This window comes from Typopeltis vanoorti, chromosome 22 (assembly GCF_054136105.1).
Source record: "Typopeltis vanoorti isolate ZY-2024b chromosome 22, IOZ_Tvanoo_1.0, whole genome shotgun sequence".
NCBI lineage: Eukaryota > Metazoa > Arthropoda > Arachnida > Uropygi > Thelyphonidae > Typopeltis > Typopeltis vanoorti.
The window spans coordinates 343,061-370,534 of record NC_143570.1 but is presented as its reverse complement, the minus strand read 5'-3'; the positions used below and the strand labels follow the sequence as shown (position 1 = coordinate 370,534).

At 36.2% G+C, this 27,474-nt stretch overlaps 1 protein-coding gene across 3 annotated transcripts in view; it reads right to left on the bottom strand.

The window, feature by feature from the left end:
- LOC150094093 (calcium/calmodulin-dependent protein kinase kinase 1-like) overlaps positions 1-27,474 on the bottom strand; it is a 349,079-nt gene that overhangs the window by 47,551 nt on the left and 274,054 nt on the right. For all 3 annotated transcript variants that reach the window (XM_090412062.1, XM_090412063.1, XM_090412064.1), the window contains 3 exons: positions 25,954-26,007; positions 19,779-19,830; positions 12,007-12,125 (listed from right to left, as the gene is read on the bottom strand). In XM_090412062.1, coding sequence (XP_090268188.1) covers positions 12,007-12,125; positions 19,779-19,830; positions 25,954-26,007 — 225 coding nt within the window. The remainder of the gene's footprint in view (positions 1-12,006; positions 12,126-19,778; positions 19,831-25,953; positions 26,008-27,474) is intronic.

The following is a 27,474-nucleotide window of genomic DNA, read 5'->3' as shown; positions in this document are numbered from 1 at the left end:
GGTGGGAGATGAACTTCATTTCCTGGTGGGTGTCTATAAATGACTTGACTCCTGCCCACGTCTTTCGTGGGTAGGAGCCACATTAAAATAAAGTGTGAAGAATATTCCATTTAACTCCACCCATTCAATGCTTCTCGTAACTGTCGAGTTCGTTCGGTAAGATTATTATGCTAGAGTAATATGTTTGGTTGAAACTAAATGAACTTTCGTCTCGTAAATTTATTGTAGACTAGATATAAAACAAATATGCTTTTTGAGGTGCTACTGAACATATTAATGCTATTGAGTTCTGAATGTGAAAATCCTCGTGACACGAATTTGAAAACTTCGCCATCATACTTTAAAAGTAAGTTAGATTATACTTCTAGTTGTTATAACACAAAGTCTTTACACTGTATGAATCTTCATAAAAGTGCCTATCTCATATGGGATTTGAATTCACGTCTTTCGAACCAAATGGCGTCATCGCTACTGACTGCTCTACAGAGGCAAATCTATTCCTCTCATTATTTACAGTGCGAAAACATTTCCCTAACGTGGGCAGGATATCAAGATGATGGCTGCTTGAAGCAGAACTAAGCCAGTTTGTTCTGGATTTTTTACAGTTATTATTCTCATCTTATATATCAACGCATAGATAGGAACACTCGCATACACGCTCCACTGATTTAAATATTTACACAGGTAATCTAAGTCACAGCAGATGAACTGCTTTTATTTATATTTCCGTTATCGCTTCTTTACTCTCTGCGAAATCGGAAAGAAGCAAACTAGAAAAGATAACAGGAAAGAAATAAAACAATAACAAAGATTTGTTTTTGTTTCGATTCATTCCGAAAGAGCTTTATCGAAACTCCCATCTCTTTCCCCTCAGAGGAATAATCTTGTATTATTGGTTCCATGCCGTTCCTTACGATAAAAAACGGAAATCTTTCGGGATATTCATTGTAGATAATAAAAAGTTCAGAGTTCAAGAACATATCCGAAAAAAGCATCCACTGCTGACCCTTCTCTAAGAGCATCTCACAGTCGCACTAAAATACAAAATCATTTTCGTGCTTAGGAGATTGACTGAATATAGAATGGATAGCAAATCGACTTGCAAAATCTTCTTTTTTTTAGAGTCAAACTAGTATTTTAATAAATTGGCATTTAAGGATTACAAGTTCCATGTATTTATTTAGTATGGCAGTAGATATCGAACCAAGCGAAAATAAAACTGGCAAACAAGGTATATAAATGTAAGAGCATTTTGACTTAGAGATGAATTGTCATTAGACTCTTAAAATAGTCCAATTATAGCGATTTTTTTTCTTTCAAAATCATTTTCCCAATAAAATCAGAATCATAAATAAAAAGGAAAGAAAACTTCCTTCATGGACTATTTTGATGATTGAAATTACTGCCTGACAGAACATCACATATTCAATCACATTTCCGTTAAGGATTGCGCGTTAAAAAATCCTCTAATGCGTTTTATTATTGAAAGAGAGCAGTTAGAACTTCTTTAGCCTTAACTTTCTGAAAGCAGGTGGGAGCCTACTCACGCTATCAATGAATCAGTTTTTCTGGGGAGCGTACGACAGACAACTACCGCCATCTCGCAGCACTAAACACTCGCATTACTGCCTGAAATAGTAAGAATTCCATGGTTTATGGTTCAAATCCATTTTATAGAAAATTACTCTAAATGTTATTTATTTTGTCTCAATTTTCTGTATGTATTTGTGTGCACTCACAAATACAGTGATTTGATTTTTCAGCGATTGTAACGCCTAACGAGGGGGGAGTGCTTAAGAGTCAAAGCTGTATAACTGAGAGGAGACCTCCACATAGCCTTTAAAGGAATGCGGAGAACCGACCAGGGCTTCTGACCTAATGTCCAATCCTCACCTTCTCGTGGTGCACCCTGTTGGGTATCTACTTTGATACTGAACGAACGAGGATGGGCTGGCAATTTGGGATTTAGCCGACCAAATTGTATTCTTATTGGTTAAACCAAAATAAAAAATGATGGCACAACATGACAAAATTTCATTCCGGCTGTTGCGTCGCCCGGTTAAACAAGGCACCGTTGTTTTCGCCAGGGAACCAGGGCGAACAGCGAAAAGTCAGCTACTAGAACAAATCTGAAAACACACCCCAACTCAACATCACCAGAGTTAAAGATCGGTACTATCAACGTAAGAAGCCTGAATGGCAAAGAAATGGAGCTAGCTGAGGAATTGGATAAGTACCAGATCGACATAATTGGGGTGACTGAAACAAAAAAGACCAAAACTGGTGAGATCTTTCTGAGCAATAAATACAAAATGTTATATTCAGGCAATGACAATCAAGGAAAAGGAGCAGCGATAGTATTCAACACTAAATATGAGGCTAATCTTCTTGAATGGCAGGCAGTCTCAAGTAGATTAATGTGGGCAAATATGAGAATGGGGAACTGGACAATGAGACTTATTTGTGCCTATGGTCCCACAGAAGGCTCTACTAAGGTAGAAGTGGAGGAATTTTTTGAGGCTTTAGAAAAAGCAACTGACACAATGAAAAAGGAAAAGTTGGTCCTTGTTGTGGATCTAAATAGAAGAGTAGGAAATGATTGTGAGACATATAAAAATATTTTGTAAAAATTTGGAGAAAAGAGGAAAGCTAATAATAATAGCAAATACCTGTTGGATTTCTGATCAGGACATGGATTGGTTATTACTAACACCAATTTTCAACATAAAAATGTGCACAAATTCACATGGAGAGAGGAGGACAGGAATAAGAAAAGTCTCATTGACTATGTTATTGTGGATAGTGATGTTTTCTCCTTGGTGCAAGACACCAGAGTGAACAAAGGATTTGAAATTGGAAGTGATCACTCTTTAGTCTTGAGCAGGATAAAATTGAATTTCATATTGAAAAGAACAACATGTAAGAAAGTTTTAAAGCGAATAAAAGTTGAGCAGCTCTCAGATGTGAACTGTAGACTAAACGCATTTGAGAACAAGAATCAAACTTTGGAGATTCAGTGGCAAACTCTGAAGAAAACATTGATTGATTCTGCCAGAGAGGCATGTGGTGAGGTTGTCTGTAAGGATAAAAAAAATCAGAACTCCCTGGTGTACACATGAAGTTAAAGAGGCAGTGAAGGAAAAGAAGAAAGCATATCAAAAGTTCCTGTCAAATAAGTCAGCTTGTGCTATTAGAGAATATACAGACAATTGCAAGAAAGCTAAACAGTGTGTAAAACTAGCTAAACAAAAGTCATGGGAGGACTTTGGCAAGAATATAGAAAATAAATATCAAGAAGGTGGCAAAATATTCTGTAGGCTGTTGAAGAAGCTTAGGAAAAGGGGAAAGAGTGCTGTAAAAGGAGTTAGAGATGATAAAGGTGACATGAAAACTGGAGAAAAAGATATCCTTGAAGTATGGAGTAATTACTTTGAAAAACTGCTAAACGAAACAAGCAGTGATGACAGCACAGTGGTAAAAAACACTGACCACGCATGCAATCAGGAATACATATCCATACTTGAAGTAGAAAAAGCCATCAAAGGCTTGAAATGTGGAAAGGCATCAGGAGTAGATAATATTCGACCAGAAATGCTCAAGTATGGTGGTATAAAAGTCTTGCAGTGGCTGCACTGCATAGTTCAGAAAGCCTGGACAGAGGGACGAATTCCCGATGATTGGAGTAGAGCTCTTATAGTACCCATATATAAAAAGGGAAATAAAACTGAATGTGAGAATTACAGAGGTATTTCCCTACTGAGTGTTCCTGGCAAGATCTATGCAAGTATACTTGAGAAACGATTGAGAAGAATTGTGGAAAATAAGCTTGGTGAAGAACAAGCTGGATTCAGGCCAAATAGAGGCTGTCAGGATCAGATCTTCACTTTACGACAAATAGTCGAGAAACCATGGGACTATATCAGAGATCTGTAATTAAGTTTTATCGATCTGGAAAAGGCATATGACAAGTGCAAAGAAGCTATTCAATACGCTACAGATATATGGTGTCAATGGGGCATTATATCAAGCAATACTTAGTCTTTATTTGAGGTGTAAGTCAGCAGTTAGAATTGAAGGAACTACAGGAAGATGGTTTAATGTTAATTCTGGTGTTGAGACAAGGATTTACAATATCTACTCTGTTATTCATTATCTATATGGATCACATTATGAAGGAAAGTGGTATTAAACATGATATCAAAATTGGAGATGTTAATGTCAGTTCTTTGCTTTATGCGGATGATGTTATACTTCTAAATAAATCCGCTACAGGTCTGCAAGATTCTCTGACTAAATTGAATAGCTGTTGTAATAGCTATGGTATGAAGGTTAGCAATAAAAAGACAAAGACAATGAAAATAGGCAGAATCATTGAAAATATCAATTGTGTTGTGAATGGACAACCTGTGGAACAAGTAAATCATTTCAGCTACTTAGGAACGATTTTTTAGTGAAGATGGTAAATGAAATATGGAAATAGACAACAGAATCAACAAAGCTGGTATGGTGGGAAGTGAATTGAATAAATTCATATGGAATGAGAGAAATTAGTCGGAACACTGAATTAGCTGTGTACAAGACAGTGTTCAAACCAGTTTTAACTTATGGATCTGAGAGCTGGGTCAGAAGTAAAACACTTGACCAAAGACTAGAGAGCGCAGATATGAGAGTCCTGAGAAAGATTAAAGGCGTGAACAGATGGCATCAATGGCATTATCATATTAAAAATGAGGATATTAGGAAAGAACTTGACATTGTCAGCATCCAGGAATACGTTTGCAGAGCTAATCTCAAGTGGTATGGTCACTTAAACAGATTGGGCGAGGAAAGATTAGGAAAACAAGTGTTCTCTGCCAGGTTGGCAGCAAAACGACCCAGAGGAAGTCCAAGATATAGGTGGATTGATATGGTACACAGTGCCTTAGACGATAGAAATATAAGATCTGATAATGTTGGAGTCTTGACAAGTAACAGACTGATTTGGAGAAAAATTGTAGATAGGAAGTTAGTAATGATGTAAATTTTTCATGTAGTACTGTCATATCCTGTACACCCACTTGTGGGTACATGGCAGGAATTTGATGATGATGATGTAACGCCTACATCGTATTTTTATAGCAACTTGCATGGCTACGGCCCTCGGTTATAGGCATCGTACAGTTCTTTCTAATCTATTTCCACTTTTTTTCTTATTCCTGAGTCTTTTCTTTTACTATCAATCTTCATGTTTCATACTGTTCTCTATATTATATAGTATTACATCTGTGTTGTTCTAAATACTTACTGCATTTGTACTTTCATTTGTGCTACTTATTCAGTGTTTTAATAAACTACTTACTTAAAAAAAGTTCCCCTGGGGGTGGGACCCCACTCGCCTCTGCCAAAGATCAACTAACTCAGGAATCAGCGAAAGAAAGGACTAAACGCTTATATAAGGAACCTAATCCGTAGTCTCCGATTAGGTTCCTTTATTCTGGATGCCGATCAACGTACTGAGATTTAGTTAGGTTTAAATGAAGAGATGAGGCCATTCCGAAAGATTCCATCGTTCACTCTAGAATGAGTGGTGCCATCAGTAGAGGGTAGCAGCTTTGCATCGCTTTCTCCTTGAACTGTTTTAAGTGCTTATTGCCTTATTGGTGGAAGGGTCTAGGGCTAATACGAAGAGGGCCACAGAAAGAGAGAGGCCCTCCTTGTCTCACCGAAAATTCGAAGAGTTGCGGAGCGCTTTCAGCATTTTCGTAAAATTCTTCAACCCGCTCTTGAAGTTTTTCCCTAAATTTATTTTACTGCTTAAAGATGTGCGCATGGTTCGCTGTGTGAAAAGTTTTCTGTTAAATTTGTATGCCTAATCAGGCGATACAAGTTTATGCAGACATTTCTGTACTGCGCATGTCAGAATTCTAGATATAATTTTATCGTTTTTAGTCGACAGTGTGATATCTCTACTATTTCTTATGAGATTTATTGATTGGAATATTTTGGTAGTAAGATGTTCAGTTTCTGTAGTTTTGCGTTCCGAGCGCTTCTTTGATCATCCTGACCAGTGTTCAAACTTTGAAAAAAAAACTCTCAAAATTTTGGTTAAGACCATCTTCTATGCGGATTCTTGTCGGTAAGTGCCTCATTGTATGCTTGCATTCTGCGATTTTTATAGGATGGGGGATCAATACGGGAGGGTGAAAATGATAGGCATTTGCTGCGCTCGCTCTCTCGTTCTTCTTTGAATCGAGCTGCGAAATGTTCGAGGGGCGCCTCAGTCAATCGGAGTCCTCTCGCAGCGTTTTTCCTTCATAATACAGCGTATTTACTCTTCTTTCTTTCGAAAGTACCAAGTTGTAGATGTTTTGCCTTCATTTTTGTGCCATTTTTAAAAGTTCCCGTAGCCATGAGCCTTTTATTTCCTGGTGTTGTAGTTTTATTTTATATTTTTCTAAAAAGGTCTACTTTGCTGTGATTAAATGTTTTGGTAAAACTGTTGCTAATCATATTGTCTAATAGTTGCCATGTCTCAGCGTCAAGATTATTAGAGATATCTGTGAATAAATTATAGCACTGTGAGTCTATTTTGCTAAGCATGAATCTCGTATGGCGAATTCTTTCTCTAAGAAGAGCATACGAAGTTCGTTGGTTTCGAAAGAATTCGCCATACGAGATTCATGCTTAGCAAAATAGACTCACAGTGCTATAATTTATTCACAGATATCTCTAATAATCTTGACGCTGAGACATGGCAACTATTAGACAATATGATTAGCAACAGTTTTACCAAAACATTTAATCACAGCAAAAAGACACAAATTGATAAATTCAATATACTGTATGATAATCATAGCAACTGCAAACCGTCTCTACCAGATAACGAAGTGACACGTTTTAAGTAAACCTGAGATCTCTATCCTCAAAAAAGGATTCAGTTTTGCTTTAAAACTCACTGTCATTCCCAAAATAGAGTTCATCTGCAACTTAGAAAAAGCCTTCTCATTACTACCAGTTCCAATAGCTAATGACTTAGGATTAAAAAGCAGCATGATGCTTTCAGCTCAGTCAAGATCTCCTAACACCAACTCTAACCAAATGGAAAGAAGAACGCTTCTCAAATTAAGGAATAATAAAGATATCATCATACTCAAAGCCGACAAAGATAATAATACAGTTATATTAAATACTAAAGATTATGAAGAAAAAATTAAAAATCTATTATCTGACAGGTCTGTATATGAAGTCCTCAGTAGAGATCCTACCACAAAAAACCATAATGACACCAATGAATTATTACGTGGAATGAATAACTGGCCTATAGAAATTGTGTAAAAAAAACTAAAATCTATGCACCCACTTACTCCTAGATTGTATGGCCTTCCAAAAATTCATAAAGAAGGTATACCATTACGTCCAATAGTTGATGGAATCTATTCTCCCACTTAACAACTGTCCAAGTATCTTGCGAAGATTTTACAACAACACATTCACGTCTCGGATACTTATATTAAAAACTTAAAACATTTTATAGATAAAATAAAAAACATCCCTATTTTTGAAGAGGATATACTAGCAAGCCTGGACATTACATCTCTGTTTACCAACATTCCAGTGGTTGAAGTAATCAACATCTTAGACAACTTGTTCCCAAAAAACATCACTACTTTGTTCAATCACTGTTTAACTTCTATTTTATTTGGCAAAAAACGATCTACAAACAACTCACTGGATTAGCTATGGGTAGCCCCCTATCACCTCCTTGTGCTGACTTATTCATGGAAGATCTAGAGAAAAAAATCTTAACCGAGATCATTCCAAAACCGAAAATTTGGTACAGATATGTAGATGACATCTTTATCATTTGGGATCATACGAAAGAAGAACTAATGAATTACCCCAACCAAATCAAGAGTTTCCACAATACCATCAAATTCACATTAGAAATGGAAAAAGATAAAAAAACTGCCATTCCTTGACATTTTAATAAAGAAACAATCCAATAATAGTATCAACCTATCTGTATACAGAAAACCTACAAATACTGGACGTTACCTCCATTTCAACTCAGCTCATCACATAGCTCAGAAACTTAGCATTATCCATAGTCTCAAGAAAAGAGCTATACAGTATACGACAGACAAGGATGACCTACTAACGGAATTAACCACAATATCGAGAGAACTTTCTTTAAATGGTTACCCAAAAAGACTCTATAACAAGATTCTCTTTACTGATATACCACATCGACAACGTGATGACGTCCAATACATCAGTACAATTACGATTCCTTTTGTCAGCAACCTTTCCAAAAAATTAGCTGACCTTTTAAAACCACATAAGATCAGAGTGGCATTCAAACCAATCAACACTATTCGGAAATTTTTAAGATCACCGAAAGATCCTCACCCATTCTACAAGTACTCTGGAGTATATAATATACCTTGCTCATGTGGTATTAGTTACGTAGGTCAGACCTCTAGAAGCTTTGAAACGAGAAAGAAAGAACACATAGGATATGTCAGAAATAACAGACAAGACATTTCAGGCCTTTCATGCCACTTTGCCTCTACTAACCATCACATTGAGTGGGATAAGAGCCTTATGCCATACATAGAAGATAACTACCATTCAAGAACCTTTAAAGAAGCAGCTACAGTCGCCCGTAAAACTGAAAACCTAAACAAGAATCAAGGTCTAATTTTACCAGAAATTTGGAAAACTTTTATCAGATCATTAAACATCAAAGAAATGAACTTTCATAACAATTACGTAATGAGCCATAACGAATAAATCACGTTAACGAGACACGCACAATACCAATTTTTTGTATGAATTAGAACCAACAGTTATAACCTAGTCTGTAACCTTCATTTTAGCTTACTAGTTTGTATTCCCTGAGGATGCCAAAAGTATAATAGTCTTACGAATAATTGTCAAGAAAACAATTCAACAAGAATGAAATTTGTTCGCTACCGTGTGCTGATCACTGAAAGAGACTGGTATATGCTTAACGCCGTTTATTTCAAAAAAAAAAAAAAAATTGAACAGATTTTTTTTTTTTTTAATTTGAAATGAATCACAATGCCATTAGCCAAATATTTTTGCATTTTGCATTTTATTTTTGCATAATTATAAATTTTTTAGGTAAAATTTATAATTATGTGCCTTTACAAATTCTTGCGTTCTGAGAGAAATACTAAATATATGTCTCATACACACATCGTATAAGTGTGTAAAAGTGTTACTCATCACATAATTCAGTATACATATAACAAAACAATGGAAACCATTTTCTTGTCCCGGAGTACGTATTATTATTCCTGTTACCTCCAAGGAGTCCGAAGACTCATCGCGGGAGGACACCTACAACTTTCTCAACCACTACACCGAACGTCTACTACGAATCATCTTCATCAACTCCATCTTCCGCCCACCTCCACCACCACCACAACTAGTTTTGCCTGTAAATTGCGTCTGTTCTGAAGGGCCGATTTGTCTGCATGCGGGATGAAAAACCCGAGTTTCCGGGAGAAAAAAACCCCGCTACCTCCGTATTAGATCAGCTAACTCACCTTCGATTGAAATCGTCCAGATAAAGATTTTCCCGTCGCGACGAGAATCGAACTTAGGCCTATTCCATCGAAGGGCGCAATGTACCGTCGTTCTCCCAATTGCGCTATACATGAATCGGTCTACTCACCATTGGCTACAGTGATTCATTGTGAAATACAATTGAGTAATATTCAACGTATCAATATCATAGCTTATTATTATACAGCCTATTTAAATTACACAATTAATAATAATATATTTTTTAAAAATAAATAATGTTTTCATTATTTATTAAAAAAGCGATGTTAACAGTTGGGTAGGAGAGGCTATATCAGACTCATTTCTATCCCAAGAAATAGATTTTTCTTGTATCTGTAATTTCGGTATGCGACAGTTGACATTGTCAAAAACGACTATCATGGTTTAGTGGAGTCGAATGTAGTAAGTATTTTGCATTTGGTTCTAACTTATGCTAAAAGTATGCTAACCGTACCTTTAAACAACGAAAAAAAAAAGGCCAGGGAAAAACAATTAATATTTTAACGGGGAAAATAATTCGAAAAAAAACGAACGAACTGCACCACTGCAAGAGTAGCGGAATAGGATAACAGTATCAGGCAGAATTCTTGTAGGTACTATTCAGGCGCCCCCTTGCAGCATATCGTGTGATGTGGACACACACACACACACAAATTCACTTTATGGACTGCGATTCTGCACCTCTTATGGTACATGATATCGTGATGGTCTTTCTTAGCAAGCAGGTGAGTTCTAAATAAATAGTTCGCGTGTCAGGAAGCCGTTTGAATTCAACTTTTATGTGTTTCCCGTTTCCTTTCAATGCCGACAACAGTTTCATTTGCTGTTGGTGACTTCCTCTCTTTGATAGCAATTCTGAAAAGGTCATACAGCGATGCGAGATTTCACTGTGCCCTTTCTCTCACCCCCTCCATCGCAAACCAACGGAAAAACACAAAAGAGTTTTCATAGAACCGGCCACAATATAATATCAAACTTCCTTAAACCAAAACATACTGAATTCAGCAAAGGTATACTTTTCTCATTTCCCAATGCAAAATTAGGGATTCGTCGATCGTCGTGATATTTCACGCTGCCCTTAGCTGCAGCTAGCAAATTAGGGCAGACCAATATTCATAAGTCATTTTCCCCTCACTTCAAAATTCTGAGGGTAGACTGCGAAATAATCTACGGAAACAAGTTTCGACATGAATCGCAGTATGTTGGCGCAAGCATACGAAGGAATTTTCAAAGAAGCTGAGAGGAAAGAGATAACCAAGAGAAAATAAGGAAGTTGGATTTTATTGTTAGTACATATTGTTATATTTTCGTATAAAATATAGTTTCGTTGTTTAATTAACGGCAGAATGTTTCCATTAAAATTAACGTGCAGATGGACACAAAATATGTCCAGGCCGTCCGTTATAAAGAAATAAGGTACATAAAAGTAAAGTTACACTGGCTGTTTCTCTTTAATTAAAGACTTGTTTGCATATAAGGTCGTGAGTTAAGCAGTATAAAAACACCAAATTATTGAAATTCATTTCCCTTTCAAGTCCATTGCTGTTATTTCGTGTTTCCTATTCTAAATCCCATTAGGCCAGATAATTGAATAAAGCGCTTGCTGCTTTAATAATTTGTTTATAAGCAAAAGTCTTAAACTTTTTAAAATCTGTCCTGAATATTATATTAGAGCGCTTCAGAATACTACAGCGAATATTCTTGGAACATTTCATTAGTTATGCACAAAACACCAACTTGGATTTATCATCCCGCATACAGGTAAATCGGCCACAAGAACACACGCAAAAAATACTGTTGATGGTGGTGGGCGGTAGGTGGCGCAAAAATACTGTTATTGGTGGTGGTTGTAGCCATGTGTAACGGGAGAATTAAGCAGTAGGGAGAGACGGTGTGATATTTGTAGCTGAGTGGAGTCGAGGGCCCTCCCGCGATGAGTCTTTGGAGGTGCACCTAATAATAGTATACATTTCCACAGCGATTATTATTCCTATGTTATGCATCAATTCAAGTACCATTTGGATATATCTGTCATCAGTTGTTTTCTGATTATAGGAGTCCAATAAGAAAACGGAAAATATTTTATTAGTAATCTCTCTCACATAAATAAAAAATACTACTAAGGAAGTTCGTTCCTTTTGCGACATATATATATATATTTTAATCAGCCTTCCACTAAGAGAAATAAGGCATCTCGGGTGCAATTAGAGCATGAACTCTAATTAGAATTATTTATTTCCGCTTCCCTCACTTCGTACCATCAAAATATCAGGGTCACCTCGGCAGGGACTGGTGATGGAGGTGGTAATGAAACTTAGACGAAGGGCAACACAATTAATGGGCGAACATTTAAAGGGTGCGACACCGAGCTTAGACAAAAGTGTACATTAGTAGAGTCTTACTGAAACTAAGGATTTCTGGTGTTTTTCTTACCTCAATCAATCTGACCACATTTCGATGGTTTAACTTCTTGAGTATAGCAATCTCCCGGTAAATTTGCTCTAGCGGATGGAATTTCCCTCGGTTGCCGTCTCTCGATGGTGGAAGTCGACCTGCAAAAGGTCATTATTTTATATATTTATTTTTTTGTATCGTACTGGCTAGCGAAATTTACTCATAGAAATTTTCGATAGCTGGAACGATGGAAACTCAGTAAGATTTTCATTGGATCAATAAAGTGACCTTTTAAAACGAAACATAAAAAAAAACAACTTATACAATAAAATTATTTCCTTTATTTAAAATATATGATGAAACCAATTTATGATTTTTATCTTATAAGAGTTCACTATTAATGTGCTGAGTTAGCACGTTTAGAATCTCAAATTCTAGACGGTATTATCTGGAATGGAAATTTTTCCTTTTAAAAGTAAGTATTATAAATTCGTGTTCTTTGGTTACTTCACCACTTTTATGCTTTGATGTGCAATGAATTCGTCTGCCACATCCTTGAACACAAATATCAGTTTCGCCTTTGAAACAAGACGGCTTCATATTTAAATTGAAATCATACATTTTTGTTCTACGGTTACTAAATTCCACAGCAATTATTGCGAACGGTTATTTGTGAAGTTTTGCTTAAAATATTTCAGAACTGAGGACTATTATTGATATTGAATAAATATGCTTGCGTGGTCAATGGGGAAAAATCAGTAATGAATATGGAGATATAAACAGATACTGCACGCTAAAATGTTATCCTTATTTTCTTATCAGAATCCAGAGAGATTGTTTCTCACAGCCGATCACTCGAAGGTGACAAGATAATTATACCAGCTGGAGCAGCCTCGTGCATCCTCCGGTGAACAAATGCCTCTCTTGTCACCACATCGTAACGGAAAACGTACAACGAAGCTCCAGGCTTACACGACTGCTCCGTTCGTGATGAGAGAGAGAGGCAGAGAGTATCGGCTTTCGTTTCTTTGAAATTTGTGTAAATACCTGTCGTAGCTTCGTGCTTTGCATTAGCATTTTGCGAACATCTCGTGGAGTAAAGCAATGGAAGAACATGCACAGAAATTAGAGGGGGAAAAAATAGAAAAAAGACGAAAAAAAAAAAAAACGAAGTCTCCTACTTGTGTATATTTAAAGGTGAGACTTGAGTTAAAACAAATAAGTCGACAATGTGGAGCATTTTAATGAAACTACGATTTAAATGCAATGCGATTATGGTTTCTGTTCGCGAAGCTTACACAAATACCAGCAACCTGTAAAGTAACAATCAAACTGCACTTGAATTCACCAAAGAAACACCTCATTAAGGAAAATGTTATAAACGAAGTTGTTTTCTCATCCTCGAGTCAAGAAAGTTCAAGAATGTGGCCTCAAGAAATTACGCAATTTATCCATAGTGCATCTGGATTCTAGTGACCGCTATTTACTTGAGTCACGTGGGAAAAACTGGCTGCTTTCCCATATTTGGCGTGACGCTGACGTACTCTAACAGATGGCTTGTGAAGAATAATTTACGATTTTATTTGACAGGATATCACTTTCATAATGAAAGCGAAATACGTGCACTGAGTTAAAGAAAAGAGTATGAAGAATAAATCATACTTCATTCATTTTTATTGCTTGTAGGTCGGCAGTAAAATTCTTTTTAATCTGAATAAAATGCCCTTTTGACTATGATGAAACAGAAACAATCTTCTTTGTCCAAGAGCAGAATGCGAACCACACCGAACTTTGTGCGACTAAAAATAGAATTACGAGAACGATGATTTGGTTGCTGATAGTTTTTAACAATTCGCCGCAATGAATAGCCACCAAGGTTTCCCCCCCCCCTAACCGAAAGGCGAGTATTTTGGAAAGATACAGTAAAGATACAACAGCATTTGAGTAATGGAAGTATATCTAACAAAGTATTATAAACGCTGGATATACTTACATTTGATTGAAGGTTTTCGATTTTTTAAAAATATAAATTCAAAATCTGGTTACTGAAAGATTCATCATTTTGTGCATTAATAACGAAAAATAGGACAATAACGTAAATAAAGAATTAGACAAGTAACACCAGGTTTTCCTCTTCTCACCAAATACTGTATATGAGATTTTACTAAATATATTCATTCATATATATATATATTCAATATTATACGTTATCAAACTATTCCGGCCTTCATATAAAAACTATTTTAATTTTCTGTATGGAAAAACAGAAACAATTTCTTCAAGACCGAGGCAAAGAAATGCAAGTATTTTCGTCTGTCAATTCTGCAAAGATATGTGAAGCTAGCAATCTCTCTCTCGCACGCTCACAGAAACACACACTTCCCGGTAGATCTTGTCCCCAGTGTAGTAAAGAAGAGTTTCTCTATCTTTGGCTACAGCGTGCAACGACGAATGGCTACGCCTGAACATTTACTGAAGTAAGACAAATGACAAGGCGTTTGCGAGAGGAAAGGAGTTTGCCTTCTTACCGATGGATGTTGCAATATTACAGTACTTTCCTAAACGCCTTTTTAAAGAAAAAGAAACAACTTGTTGAGGATAGAAGAGGTTCATTCCATTATGGAGCAGGCATGTGACTAGTACGTTAATTTTAGTGCAGTAGAGTGTAATAAAACATCTCTCAGGCGCACAAAATACATCTTCACTTACATTTTAAGGGAAATACTTTAAAAGCACGAAGAGAAGCACATCGCTGCTCTTTAATGTTCCGTAATTTCAGAAATTAATGGGAAAAAAAAATCGCGTTTCTAGTTAATTTGCTAGCTTGGTTGACCGAGTTTTATAGCACACTCGCTCTCCAACCAACAGGTCGTGGTTCGAATCCGCATGTCCATGGATGTTTATGACTGTCTTTAGGTGGGAGACCCACCCCTCTTATTGGAGACCTGAAGTGGCTTGAAAAAGTTCCATGTTTCGTCTTAGAGCAGGATTTCCGGACTATGTAAAAATAAACAAAAAAATTATAAACACTAGAAGTTTATAATAAGGTGGGTGGGAACCACGCATAAAATACCAGCATTGCTTTCAAATATCGGCATGTTTTAAAGTTTAACTGCAAAATGATACTTGTAATTCTGCCTCTAAAGTACACCATTCGTTATCGGCCTCTTTGGTCTCCTCTGCCTCTTTATGACCTATGGACGCCAAAGTATTCTTGGTTTCCGTAACCCAAACCTTGGTCGGTTTACCCGGATGACACACTCTGTTCTTTGACACCATTTAACTCATTTTCAGGTGAAAGGCCATCAGAAAGGATCTTCGATTCTTAGACGGTATTAGATTTTTGGTGTTTCCGATCAAAAAGGCATCGATGTTTCCGATTTGGCTGCGGAGGCTCTTCTACTTGTCATGCACTGTAGGATGCTTGGTTTCTTCTGAGACTTCTCTAATCTTCGTAATGAAATTAGAAATTATTGGTTTCAAATGCATTTATTACTGAAGAGAAAGAAGTGAGGCGTGCGAAAAATAACTTCACTTTGAGGGAGTTCTCTTTTAAATCTCGATAAAGGCCACCCACATAACAAGATAGCTAATAAAAGGGATGCAGAGCATTTAATGCCATGAGAAAACCACCACACGGAAAGTGAATTCTTCCCTTCGCAAGGAACTTTCAGAAATCTTCAGCCCAAGTAAGCGTGATCAAGTCCCGACATTTCATTTTCGTGTGGTACCAGTCTTAAAAGTCAAGCGCTTTGCTCAAGTACTTTCAACTAATTTTTCTAAATGTAGTATGGCAAACCTTCAGATCTATCGATCCAAAGAAAATGCTTTACAAAAAAAAACTTTGAATAAAATTTGAATTTTATTTCACTTCAACATTGTTTATTTTTCTCTTTAATTTAACGTAACGTAAGAAGCGCGATCTTTCAGTGGTTCAACAAACTTTGAAATAAATACGTAATCTTCTTATTAGTTCATGTATTTCTTTCCTCCCTTTTTCTGTCTTTCCCTTCCTAATGATTACAAGCATTATACCGCTTCGCCCTTATAAGTATTTACATGCTGTTCTTTCTCACGTAACAAAGCTTGTCCCCCCCCCACATTCCACTTATAAAACACATTAAGATTTTTAAAATGCTAATGCCAAGATTTCTCACTAACGAGTACGAGTTAACTTATTGCAATAACTTAATTTCAACGCTAATTAAACTCAATCGTTTCTCGTTAAGTCCCCGTCTCCGGTCAGATGAAATATTAAAGAGAAAACAGATCTGTACCAAATAAAACCGAAACTAAACAAGCTTGGCTTTTCTCATTTTCACACGGGGAGACACTTTACAACATAAAAACAGTGTCTGCACCGTTTTTCTTTATTAAAACGCGATAATCTTGTGACTTGCTCCACCATAAAATATCGAAACTGCGAGATGGGTTTAATATTGCATAGTACAGCATGTTTGCTTAACCTTAAAAAAAGACTTGCAAAACCTTAAGAGAGTAATCAGATTTCTTACTGAATCCCTTTTTCTTCATTGATGCAATCCGCTCCCTAACATTCAAATTTCTGCTAAATGCATTTTTAAACCCCTCTTGCCATTATGCTCTATCGGAATTAGCAGCTGCATCCTCTTCCTGCTTCAAACACACGCACTCCTGCAGCTCATTCCCGTTATTATTCACTCTTTGTTGGTCTTCTCCGTGTTTCCTGCGTAGTCAGTCCATCCTTGGTTTGGTAACCAAGTGGATTAAAGCCTCAACTTAGCCTTTGTCACCGCCGTTATAAGATTTCTGCTGTGGAAGTACGGGTATTCTCTTAAGTTTCCAACTATTTATAGGTACGTTTGCCGTTAAAAAATCCAATTCAAATCATAATAGCTTCCTTTTGAGTTGGAAAAGAAAAACCTGGAATCCCACTGATGACTCAGAGGCTTATTAGGGCTTCTCTAGACGGTCATAGCCCGTCTCATATGGAAGGAAAATATTTCTCTAGAAAAACTTTGGATTTTCTTCATCTCGCCAAACAGATAAAAGCCAGAAAACACGTGCTGTTGTAATATACTGGCCTTCTACCCTTTGGGCCGCATTTCCAATCAAACGAAAAACTTTCTTTAGTAACAGTTAGTCCATCCACGGTATTTCCACTATATACTTCACGTGCTAGTTATGCACAGACGGCAGAATGTCACCACTAACTCAAGATTCCAGAATGGACATCCAAATGTGTTAGTGCGAAATGCTTCAAAGATATGAATGAACTGTTTTTTTTTTTTTTTTTTTTTGATGACGTGTCGGAGCCTACATTCTGATGACTAAAAACAGGGTAATATGCAAATAGTCGATGTTAATGGATTCTAGTCCGCATATTTTACTATAAAACGTGTGTAACGTTATCGAATTCACTCACTACGACGTCTTATTCAGACTTGAATATCGTAAAAACGTTTCACGTTACTCCCATGCGAGTGGCATTCATTTCACTTTTCGTTTCCTAAGAAACTGGTTTAACACACAACATCTCATGAATATTTCAATTTTAGATTTCAGTACTGTTTTTAGTGAAAAAATAGGAAGAAAAAGAAGTCACACAGGATATTTGGAGAACTCAGCACAACCAAGGGTACATTACCAGCTTTCTATCATTTTTTTTTTTTGCAAATTCACTATTAATCCTTCATTTGTTTGTTCCATTCTTAAGTCTTCTAAGGCAGTTCTAAATTCAGTCTTAGTTTTTCCTTCGGAGCTTTCTTATTAATTAATATTATTATGTAATCGTTTTGCATTAATGTTTCTCTTGTAATAAAAACAAAATAGCAGTCGGAGATTTCCTTATATATTTGGGGGCGATATTTAATTGTTTGCCTCAGGGCGCGATCTAATCTGGCGACGGCCCTGAGTGCTGGTCGTCTTAGTACCAAACTACACACTCGTCCTGCTATAGTAATCGACTGATTCTTGTAGAGGCTGCGCTACGCAAGTTAAGGATTAGAGTTTGGGTTATAACTTCCTAGTTGGTTCCTTATAGAATCATACAAAGGTCGTCTCCTGCTAATTTAGTTTCAACTCCCTTAAATGTTTGCTCTACGGGGATATCGCACAGTAAAACTGTTTACAAGTAAATTTAAATTATAAGCTAGTCCGCCTCTATCGATGTAGTTGCTACACCAACCAATCTTTCTTGGGTCGTTGCTGTTCGTAAATAATTTTTAATCAGTTTAAGCTTGGAAAACCTTCTTTCCGCACTTGTTACGCTAACAGGAACTGTTAGCGTAGCGACGGAGCTTATCTAATATGGCTGAATGTGCCCTTATTAAGCCGCGCCGTGAGGCAGGCTGCAGAATGTCACCACTGACTCAAGATTTCAGAATGGACATCGAAATGTGTTAGTACGACATGCTTTAAAGATATGATTTTTTTTTTTTTTTTTTTTTTTTTAAATGACGTGTTGGAGGTACTGCCCGGTCGACGGAACGGCCAGCAGTTATATGCGATATTGGCTGAAAGCTTATAATTGCATAACAATATTACTAGTTTATTGATTACAATATAAAAAAATTGAACAGTTCACAATACGCAACATTAGAAAAGCTCAGATTCAATGTTTTTTTTTTATTTATTAATTTTGATTTAGTCTTCAGCTTTGAACTGTTTTGTATACATTTTTTGTTAGGATTAAAATATTAAATTGTTAAAACTAGATTGTTTATGTTTGCAATCACGGTTTTAGGAGTGTTAATTTTAGGAAATGAACAGTTTAAGTGACATATTACCTAATTGAACACTTTGAGTGACAAATTTTAAAACAAAACGTTCCTAGTCGGGATTCGGCTGATGTAGAACAGAAGCACATCATCGTTTACTACGCGAAATAAACCTCTAGACGTCAACATTCCTGGTTATTGTTCAGTGCATTGTGAATGGTTAGTTTTCACTCGTGTTTGGGACACTTTCTTTTGGTGACTTACAAATGCGAGAAAGAGCGGATCCTTCACACGTACAATCAATTTTAGGATTCTAGATCACTATCTCGAAATGCTGAAGTCTTGTTGTTTACAATGGGGGATTGGAGAAGGAGGACGAAGGGTAGGAAGGAACAAAAAAAAAAATTCTCTTCGGAAATAAGACAAGGAGTCATTCGAAAAAATAGGATTTCGAATGATCAGTGAACAAAAAATTCTGACAATCATTGTAATTAATGTTTGTGAACAAATTCGACACCAAATTCCCAGCATAAGTCACGAAATACTCGATAATTTCTTAAAGAAATTAGTTTTTATTACTAAAGTGTCTCATTGTCTGCATTTGGTGCTCGGCATTTTTTCTGGCTGAGGAGGGGAATTCTTGCATTCCGCATTTTGCCTCAGCGACGTTTGGAATATTTGTTCAAGCCCATTTAACTTGAATAACAGAATCCGATCTGAAGTGGAAATTACGAAAGTGTACTCGCACACTTCTGCTTATCTCCTTACGAGAGGTCGGTGTTACTGAACGCAGCTGTCGTCACGCTCAATCAAATTAAAGTCCCGACTACGTGACCAGTATGGAGGGAATATGAGTAGATACTACTAAAAAAATAATAAATAAGGTTCTGTTTCATCTGCAGAAATCCCAAATATTATGAGAAACGTTTCAAAACGACAACCTTCGCCAATCGAATTACGCTCCATGAGGAACAGTGGCTTCACTCAGTTTCTTATTTACCATAGAAATTTTGTTTCCCAAGCCATTTTAGAAATCAGTAGAGTAGCGTTTTGCATAAATCAGAATCAGTACGCTTGACTGAAAGGCATCAACTAGCAAGCAGGATTACTTACCAAATATTCCCGCCCTTTTCATCAATTTCTTCTTCGATAAAATCTTCATTGCCTATAAAGAAGAACTTTGGTCAGTAAAATCGGGAAGAAGGACACAGAAAAGAAAATGACTGATTATTCAAAATTGCACAAAGTTCAAGTGTATGATCCATTTATTACCGTATATTCTTTGTGACAGAGACGATGTGGTAAATCGTCCTCCCCTCCCCCCCCCTCTAAATTTAGTCAACGTAACATAAAACTAGTATCTACACCAGTGGTTCTTAACCTTTTCGAAGTCGCGGAACACTTTTGATTATAAGAAAAATTTGGGGAACACCAAAAGCATTACGGTCATAAAACTAACAATAAAAATATTCATGGGATTGCCTTTTATACGAGTAAACATGGAACTTATTTTAATGCGATACTTGAGCTTGTCGGCTTTTGCAGATTTCAGCAATATCATCTAATATGTGATATAGCTATCCTCATCTCTTTGTCTATATTAGTGAGTCTCTCACGCCTTTCAGTTTTTATATTGGATAATATTAAGAAACCGAGCTCACACCAATATGATGTTGAAAACTGTAACAACATTTTCAGTGCTCTTGTGGAGAGAGCTGGTATAAGGAAATCCCAAATTCCTCAAGAGTTATTTCAGAGAATTTCATTTTTAGAGTACGATCCGTCGACAAAGTAACTAATTGTTCTTCTTCTTGTAACGAAAATTCACAACTAGATGTATTAACTGTGCCAAATGAGATTCGTATCCAGTCATAATTGTGCGTATTTAAGGAAGGAAAGTAACTTGAAATCTTTTCTTCCAATATTGTTAAATGTTCTGCTATAACGGAAATAATTCCCTCGACATTTTTATTATGGAGTGAAGGAAACATATCCCCTGTATTTTTTTCTGATATGCGGTTTTTCCAAAGAGACACTTTTTTTCTGAAAAGCTGAAAATTTGTCGGTGGATGTCAAAATATTTTTATTTTCCCCTTGGATACTTGTATTAACGCTATTTAAGTAATTAAAAATATCGGCTTAATACGCAATTTTAGCACACCAAAGATCATTTTGAAGACATTTTACAAAAGCATCTGTACCTTCGTTTTGAAAAAAGGCCAATAATTCATTCTTGAGTTCAGAAATTCGGAATAGCACTTTGCCCCTGGATATTCATCTTATTTCAGTGTGGAAAGCAAAGATTCATACTTGAATTCCATAGTTATGCAAAGGTTTTTTTAAAAGAGGTGTGCTTTGAAAAGTCTTAACTTGATGTAATTTACCATATTACATAGAGAAACTAGGGATTCTCTGTGCAAAAAACAGTGCTTAGATATAATATTTGGGTTTATTTTCTTTGCAAGGGCAACACATTTTTTAATAGAGCCCACCATTGATGGAGCACCATCCGTACAAATTCCTACATACAGCTCCCACGAAATTTAAAATTTTTCTAAATATGACCTAATAGAGTTAAAATATCTTATCCTTTGCACGTTTAAGTTCTCTACAGCATAGAAATTGACTCGCCATTTTATTTTCATTAATGAAACAAGTGAATCCTAGTATACGAGCTTAACCGCTAATGTCAGTGGATTCATCAATTTCTAAAGCAAAATGTTGTTTGGAAAGTTTATTGATAACTGTTTTCTCAATATCATCTGCCATATCTTTGATTTTATTTTTTATTGTATCGTCCGAATGAGGAATTTTCGTAATTTCCTTTTTTGATTCGTCGCCAAACATAATATTTACTATTTAAATTAAGGGGATATTAAATCCCACATTGTTTTAAAGCCGAATAAGAAACTCAGAGATCGGAATCAAAGCGTTTCATGCCGAATATAGTAACTATAAAAGTATAGGTGGCTACTAGCGTAAGCTAACGCACGTTGTCCAAGCACGTAGTACAAACTCGAGCAACTCGTAGCAAAGGTCTAGTAGCCGCCGATACTTTTATAATCACTATATTCGGCATGAAACTTTTTGATTCCGATCTCCGAGTTTCTTATTCGGCTTTAAAACAATGTGGGATTTAATATCCCCTTAAATTAAATAATGTTTACATCGCCGAAATGAAGCCTATTGGCTCTTTATTTATTTTAAATAATTTATGAGTGGAAATTTTTGACAACTCGTATAGCAGAGTATATATGTTCTTTTTTCGCTATACCCTTAGTATTATACTTTGGTCTAGCTACTCACTGACGAGATCTCAATAAAGATCGAAAACCTGTCTAGGTAGTGACCTCCCACCATAATGTATAACATCATACATCTCCTAGGAGATGGATTTTACATTATGGGAAATACTAAGAATAGCGATCCGAACTTTCTCAACCTTTGCTACGAGTTGCCCTAGTTTGTACTACGTGCTTCAGCTTACGCTAGTAGCCGCCGATACTTTTATAGTCACTATATTCGGCATGAAGATCGCCGAAATGAAGCCTATTGGCTCTTTATTTATTTTAAATAATGCTTACTATTTCACAACATGCTGGTAAAATAAGAGACTCTGCTATAGTATGTGGTTTTAATTTTACAGCAATTAATTCAGCTACCTTATTATGATGCAAGTTGTGCCTTATCGTAAATTTTAAGTTTTTTCAAAATATTTTACTTGTTTAACTTGCATTTCAAACAATCTCTTGAAATAATCTTTAGTTTTTGAAACAAGATTGGCGTGCTTCGTAGCAAAGTGTCATGTGACATCTTTCACCCGCGGAACACAATTGTTCCGGGGAACACCGGTTAAGAACTACTGATCTACACTCTAGTGTTGTCACTTAAGGTACTGCGCATGACCCGCAGTGAATAGGTTATTCATTAAAATTCTCCTGTATTTTTCTATAGCGCTGCGCTCTCTTTATTGAAATAGCAAAAGTAGTAGGAAAGATTATGGCATTTTCTTAACTTCAACCATTAAAGCTTCGCATATATTAAAACGTATCCTGGCGAGTTAGAATTGTCAAAATGAGCCTCAATCCTAGTTGCTGAATAATCAATGATCATTTCCTCACGCTGTGCTGGGTAAACCAACAGCGAGTCGACTCTGTTTTTAATTATAATTAAAGATTTTAAACATTAGTAGCTAAACATCATCATTAAATTCCTGACATGTACCCTCAAGGGGTGTGCAGCATATGATAGCACTACATGAAAAATTTACATCATTACTAACTTCCTATCTACAATTTTCCTCCAAATCAGTCTGTTACTTGTCAAGATTCCAACATTATCAGATCTTATATTTCTATCATCTAAGGCACTTTGTACCGTATCAATCCACCTATATCTTGGTCTTCCTCTGGGTCGTTTTGCTGTCAACCTGGCAGAGAACATTTGTTTTGCTAATCTTTCTTCGCCCATTCTGTTTAAGTGACCATACCACCTGAGATTAGCTCTGCTAACGCATTCCTCGATGTTAACAATGTCAAGTTCATTCCTAATATCCTCGTTTTTAATACGATATTGCCATTGATGCCATCTGTTTACGCCTCTAATCTTTCGCAGGACTCTTATATCTCTAGTCTTTGGTCAAGTGTTTTACTTCTGACCCAGCTCTCAGATCCATAAGTTAAAACTGGTTTGAACACTGTCTTGTACACAGCTAATTTAGTGTTCCGACTAATTTCTTTCTTATTCCATATGAATTTATTCAATTAACTTCCTAACATACCAGCTTTGCTGATTCTGTTGTCTATTTCTATATTTAATTTACCATCTTCAGTAAAAATAAAAATCGTGCCTAAGTAGCTGAAATGTTTTACTTGTTCCACAGGTTCCTCGTTCACAACAAAGTTGATATTTTCAACAATTCTACCTATTTTCATTGTCTTTGTCTTTTAATTGCTGACCTTCATACGATATCTATTACAACAGTTATTCAATTTAGTCAGGGAATCTTGCAAACTCGTAGCGGATTTATTTAGACGTATAACATCGTCCGCATAAAGCAAAGAGCTGACATTAACATCTCCAATTTTGATATCATGTTTAATACCACTTTCCTTCATAATGTGATCCATGTAGATAATGAATAACAGAGGGGATAACGTACATCCTTGTCTCACACCAGATGTAACATTAAACCATCTTCCTGTACTTCCTTCAATTCTAACTGTTGACTTACAACTCAAATAAAGACTAAGTATTGCTTGATATAATGCTCCATTGACACCATATAACTATAGCGTATTGAATAGCTTCTCTCTTGGCACCTTCTCATATGCCTTTTCCAGATCGACAAAACTTAAATACAGATCTTTGTTATATTCCCATGCTTTCTCAACTATTTGTCGTGAAGTGAAGATCTGATCCTGACAGTTCTATTTGGCCTGAATCCAGCTTGTTCTTCACCAAACGTTTCTTCCACAATTCTTCTCAACCATTTCTCAAGTATACTTGCATAGATCTTGCCAGGAACACTCAGTAGGGAATTACCTCTGTAATTCTCACATTCAGTTTTATTTCCCTTTTTATATATGGGTACTATGAGAGCTCTACTCCAATCATCGGGAATTCGTCCCTCTATCCAGGCTTTCTGAACTATGCAGTTCAGCCACTGTAAGACTTTTATACCACCATACTTGGGCATTTCTGGTCGAATATCATCTACCCCCACTGCCTTTCCACATTTCAAGTCTTTGATGGCTTTTTCCTTCAAGTATGGATATGAATTCCTTAATTTATGCCTGTTGAGTGTTTTTTACCACTGTGCTATGACTGCTTGTTTCATTTAGCAGTTTTTCAAAGTAATTACTCCATACTTCAAGGACATCTTTTTCTCCTGTTTTCATATCACCTTTATCATCTCTAACTCCTTCAGCATTCTTTCCTCCATTTGTAAGCTTCAACAACCTCCATAATATCTTACCACCTTCTTGATATTTATTTTCTATGTTCTTGCCAAAGTCCTCCCATGACTTTTGTTTAGCTAGTTTTACACAGTGTTTAGCATTCTTGTATTTGTCTCTGTATTCTCTAAGAACACAAGCTGACTTATTTGCCAGGAACTTTTGATATGCTTTCTTCTTTTCCTTCACTGCCTCTTTAACTTCCTGTGTCCACCATGGAGTTCTGATTTTTCTATCCTAGCAGACAACCTCACCACATGCTTCTCTGGCTGAATCAATCAGTGTTTTCTTCAAGGCTTGCCACTGAATCTCCAAGGTTTGGTTGCTGTTCTCAAACTCTTTGATTTTTTTTCACTAATGTTTCTGTATTTTAGTCTACAGTTCACATTTGAGAGCTGCTCAACTTTTATTCGCTTTAAAACTTTCTTACATGTCATTCTTTTCAATATGAAATTCAATTTTATCTTGCTCAAGACTAAATAGTGATCACTTCCAATTTCAAATCCTCTGTACACTCTGGTGTCCTGCACCAGGGAGAAAACATCACTATCAACATAGTCAATGAGACTTTTCTTATTCCTAGCCTCTTCTCTCCATGTGAATTTGTGCACATTTTTATGTTGGAACATTGTGTTAGTAATAACCAGTCCATGTCCTGAGCAGAAATCCAACAGGTATTTGCCATTATTATTAGCTTTGCTCCTTTCTCCAAATTTTCCCAAAATATTTTTTTATGTTAAGTTTATTTTTTATTTTTGTATTCTGTTCCTGTTGGGATGGTTCTTTTCCTCTCATGGAACACAAACACCGATTTTGATATATCACTTTTTTTCTCTCTCGCTAATCTGAATGAGAAAGTATATGATACCTCAGCCAGTGGGCTTAACTTACCTGATTATTTTTGTGCAGGGCAATTTACATTGTTTTAGCCACACAAGATGGAGAGAATAAGAGATAGCAAAATTCTATTATGGTTAGCCGTATAGCCAATAGATGGTGCTCGATTTTACATCACGTATTTTGTATTTGAGTTATCGAGAGATTAACAGTGCAAAACGATAATTTGCCTATCTTATTATATCCAAATCAATTGTGTTTAACAGTAATTCTTAACAGCAAAATTTGTCGAGTTTAATACAAGATAATTTGTAATATTTCCTTTGTTATTCACCATATTAGCGATACATTTTTGCAGAAAGACATTGCTATTAAACAGCTTCTACGCACAGAAAAAGCACCCAAACGAGATATTTAGCAAAATATCTCGTTTGGGTTAAATGCAATAATCAAAGAACTGTGGTAAAATAAGACACGACAAAGAGGATACTCACATAATGGCTATCGTCCTCTTCATTGTACGCCAGCTTCACAATTCCGAAAGCACCCTAAAAGAAAAAGAAAAAAAAAATGCCTTAACTTTAGCATCGCTCAATTTAACGCTATGCTGAACCACTGATAAATGCACTATTATTAACCGAGATACCCAAGTGCTCGCGCTGGCTTGAAAATGTGCCACTTCTTCCTGTAAAGTGTATTTTGCTTTCGCCTAAAATGATTTATCGCGCAGCCTTATCGTGTCGCGGAGGAAACGGGAAATGATATTTCTCTTTAAAGGAGCGTATGGCAGAGGTTTTAAGTATAAAGACCTTTGAAATATAAGCTGTTAGTGGAGAGATAGAAAGCATAAATAAAACCCGTTGCCCACCTACACCACTTAAAGTTGAACGTTCTCTAAAACTTTCATAAGAAATGGTTAAATTTTAAATACTCATGCGGGCCTTAAGGGATTCGAAGAGGTGTCAGCTAAAGATGCCACTATGTTCTCGTTCCTACATCTACAAAGTTAAAGGCAAGTTTTTTTTAATGTGAATTCCACCCAAGAAAGGTTGTAAACCTTTGGTTTGCCGAGGAATAGATAGTCCCTAGAAACAAAACATAGTATTTTTTTGCTAACGAATTTTTTTTTTTTTTTTTATAACGAATGGAAAGATGTGGATATTTATACGATCTCTCTCTTTCGTTAAGATATTTTCTAAAATAAATTCAAAGTTACGAAATGAATTTTTCCTGGCGTTGCAATTTCCGCCATGTGAATCTCGCTTGTCAAACGTCGTACTAGAGATTTACAATCCGCTGGTGGGCTCAAGTTTAAATTCATCTCCCAACTAAAGACATTCCCAAATATCTGTTTCGAGAGGAATTCGAACCCATAACCTGCTGGTTGAACAACGGAGATGCTGTCTATTAGAGATACGTGATACACAGTACAACTGGTTGACTATGCATGTACGTCTGTCTGTTCTGTCGGTCTGACTCAATACATGTGGTTTTAGTAAAAGCTTATTTAAAATTACTTGTGATCAGTATTTCACTAAAGGTTTACTGAAGTTGAAATAATCTCACGCGACACAGGGTTTAAAAAAATCGTATGCATGCTTTTTTTTTTTTTTATTCAGCGGAGAAAGATATTAGCGAGTCACAAATGAAAAAAAAAAAAAACTAACTATACACGCACGATCAAAACTATACGACACAATATCATTAGATTAGAATGGCAATGTTAAAACCAGAAATGTTTAAGATTTTAAAGGAATCAATTTTCCTTCAATATTTTTAGCTTTTATTGTCTAAATGTTATGGAAAGATATGGATGATTGACTCTTATTCACTAAGGTGAAATAAAATGCGTGTTATTTAACGAAGAGAAACAAAACATCTGCGCTAATAAATATGTTGAAAGAGTAACTTAACAGGTGTTTCTGATAGCAGCGGGTTTGGTGTTCTGCCACCTTTCCTGTGTTGGTACTGCTTGAAAAGATCCGATTATCCATGGAGAACTGTAGCGCTTCATT